The 1,705-nt window shown below is 49.6% G+C and overlaps 1 protein-coding gene across 1 annotated transcript; it reads left to right on the top strand.

Annotated features, from left to right (window-relative positions):
* Positions 1 to 394: 394 nt before the first annotated feature.
* Positions 395 to 1,321, top strand: LOC311200964 (olfactory receptor 14A16-like; the record flags this gene model as incomplete). Its single annotated transcript, XM_084275264.1, has 1 exon — positions 395 to 1,321. One exon carries the CDS (start codon positions 395 to 397, stop codon positions 1,319 to 1,321), a length of 927 nt encoding a protein of 308 aa, XP_084131390.1.
* Positions 1,322 to 1,705: the final 384 nt, after the last annotated feature.

The raw sequence follows: 1,705 nt of genomic DNA, 5'->3' as shown, positions 1-1,705 counted from the left end.
TTGGGGCTCTGCCCTGTGAGACTGGATTCCTCAGCTCTCAGTAAGGAGAAAACCAAAGCTCCAAAGCTCTGCTCTGCCCTCAGGTGAAATTGGAGTGACAGTGCTGAAATGCTCTTTGCTATCCAAAGAGGATTTAGTCTGAGATCACACCATCCTTCTATTTACTGACTGCTGCCAGGCAGGACTGAGTTCCCTGAGCCCACAGCCAACCCTCCTCCCAGCATTGGCACACTCAAGGCAGCACAAAGCAGAACTCCCAAAAGGGACCTGATAAAAGTCTTCTTGAAAACAGAGAATCAGTGTGAATTGGAAAGTGTTTTGATCAAAGTAGAGTTCCCCAACTTCTCACTACCAATTTCCTCCTTGGACAGGTCTCCACACTTGACGACAGCAGATGTCCAACAGCAGCAGCTCCATCAGCCAGTTCCTCCTCCTGCCCTTTGCAGACACACGGGAGCTGCAGCTCTTGCACTTCTGCCTCTTCCTGGGCATCTACCTGGCTGCTCTCCTGGGCAATGGCCTCATCATCATCACCATAGCCTGTGACCACCACCTCCACACCCCCATGTACTTCTTCCTCTTCAACCTCTCTGTTACTGACCTTGCCTACATCTCCACCACCCTTCCCCAATCCATGGCCAATTCCTTGTGGGACACCAGGGCCATTTCCTACACAGGATGTGTGGCCCAACTCTTTTTCTTCCTATTTTTGATCTTCACAGAGTACTTTCTTCTCACTGTCATGGCCTATGACCGCTACGTTGCCATCTGCCACCCCCTGCACTACGGGACCCTCCTGGGCAGCAGAGCTTGTGTCCACATGGCAGCAGCTGCCTGGGCCAGTGGGTTTCTCAGTGCTGTGCTGCACACAGCCAACACATTTTCACTCCCCCTATGCAAGGGCAATGCCGTTGACCAGTTCTTCTGTGAAATCCCCCAGATCCTCAAGCTCTGCTGCTCAGATGCCTACCTCAGGGAAACTGGAGTCCTTGTGTTCAGTTCCTGTTTAGGTTTTGGGTGTTTTGTGTTCATCGTGGTGTCCTATGTGCAGATCTTCAGGGCTGTGCTGAGGATCCCCTCGCAGCAGGGACGGCACAAAGCCTTTTCCACCTGCCTCCCTCACCTGGCCGTGGTCTCCTTGTTTCTTAGCACTGCCTTCTTTGCCTACCTGAAGCCCCCCTCCATCTCCTCCCAAATTCTGGACCTGGTAGCGTCATTTCTTTACTCAGTGTTTCCACCAGCATTGAACCCCCTCATCTACAGCATGAGGAATCAGGAGCTCAAGGATGCCCTTTGGAAACTGATGACTGGATGTTTCTAAGCAGCAACAGACTTTTCATCGTCTTCTGCATATCACTGTCCATGTAACTCACATTAGGACCAGTCTCTATTTAGTAAGTTTTAGTTGTCAGAGGTTTTTGTCAGTTTCTGTTTTGTCTCAGCTGTAATAAGGTTTCACGTTCATCCCATTCCTAATGACGTATCTCCAGGTCTTGGGTGACCCTTTACATATCACTGACCATGTAACTCACTGTATGACCAATCTTTATTTTGTTCCTTCTGTAGTTGTGGTTGCTTTTGTTCCAGTTTGGCTGTGCTATAATCACAGTGTCCACGTTCATCCCATTCCTGCTGTAGTCTTGTGTGACTCTGACACTGCATATTGACTACAATTTACTAGCACATGACTGGAATGGCCATGCTT

This window comes from Gallinula chloropus (assembly GCF_964237585.1).
Source record: "Gallinula chloropus genome assembly, chromosome: 25".
NCBI lineage: Eukaryota > Metazoa > Chordata > Aves > Gruiformes > Rallidae > Gallinula > Gallinula chloropus.
This window is presented reverse-complemented; position numbering and strand designations above follow the sequence as displayed.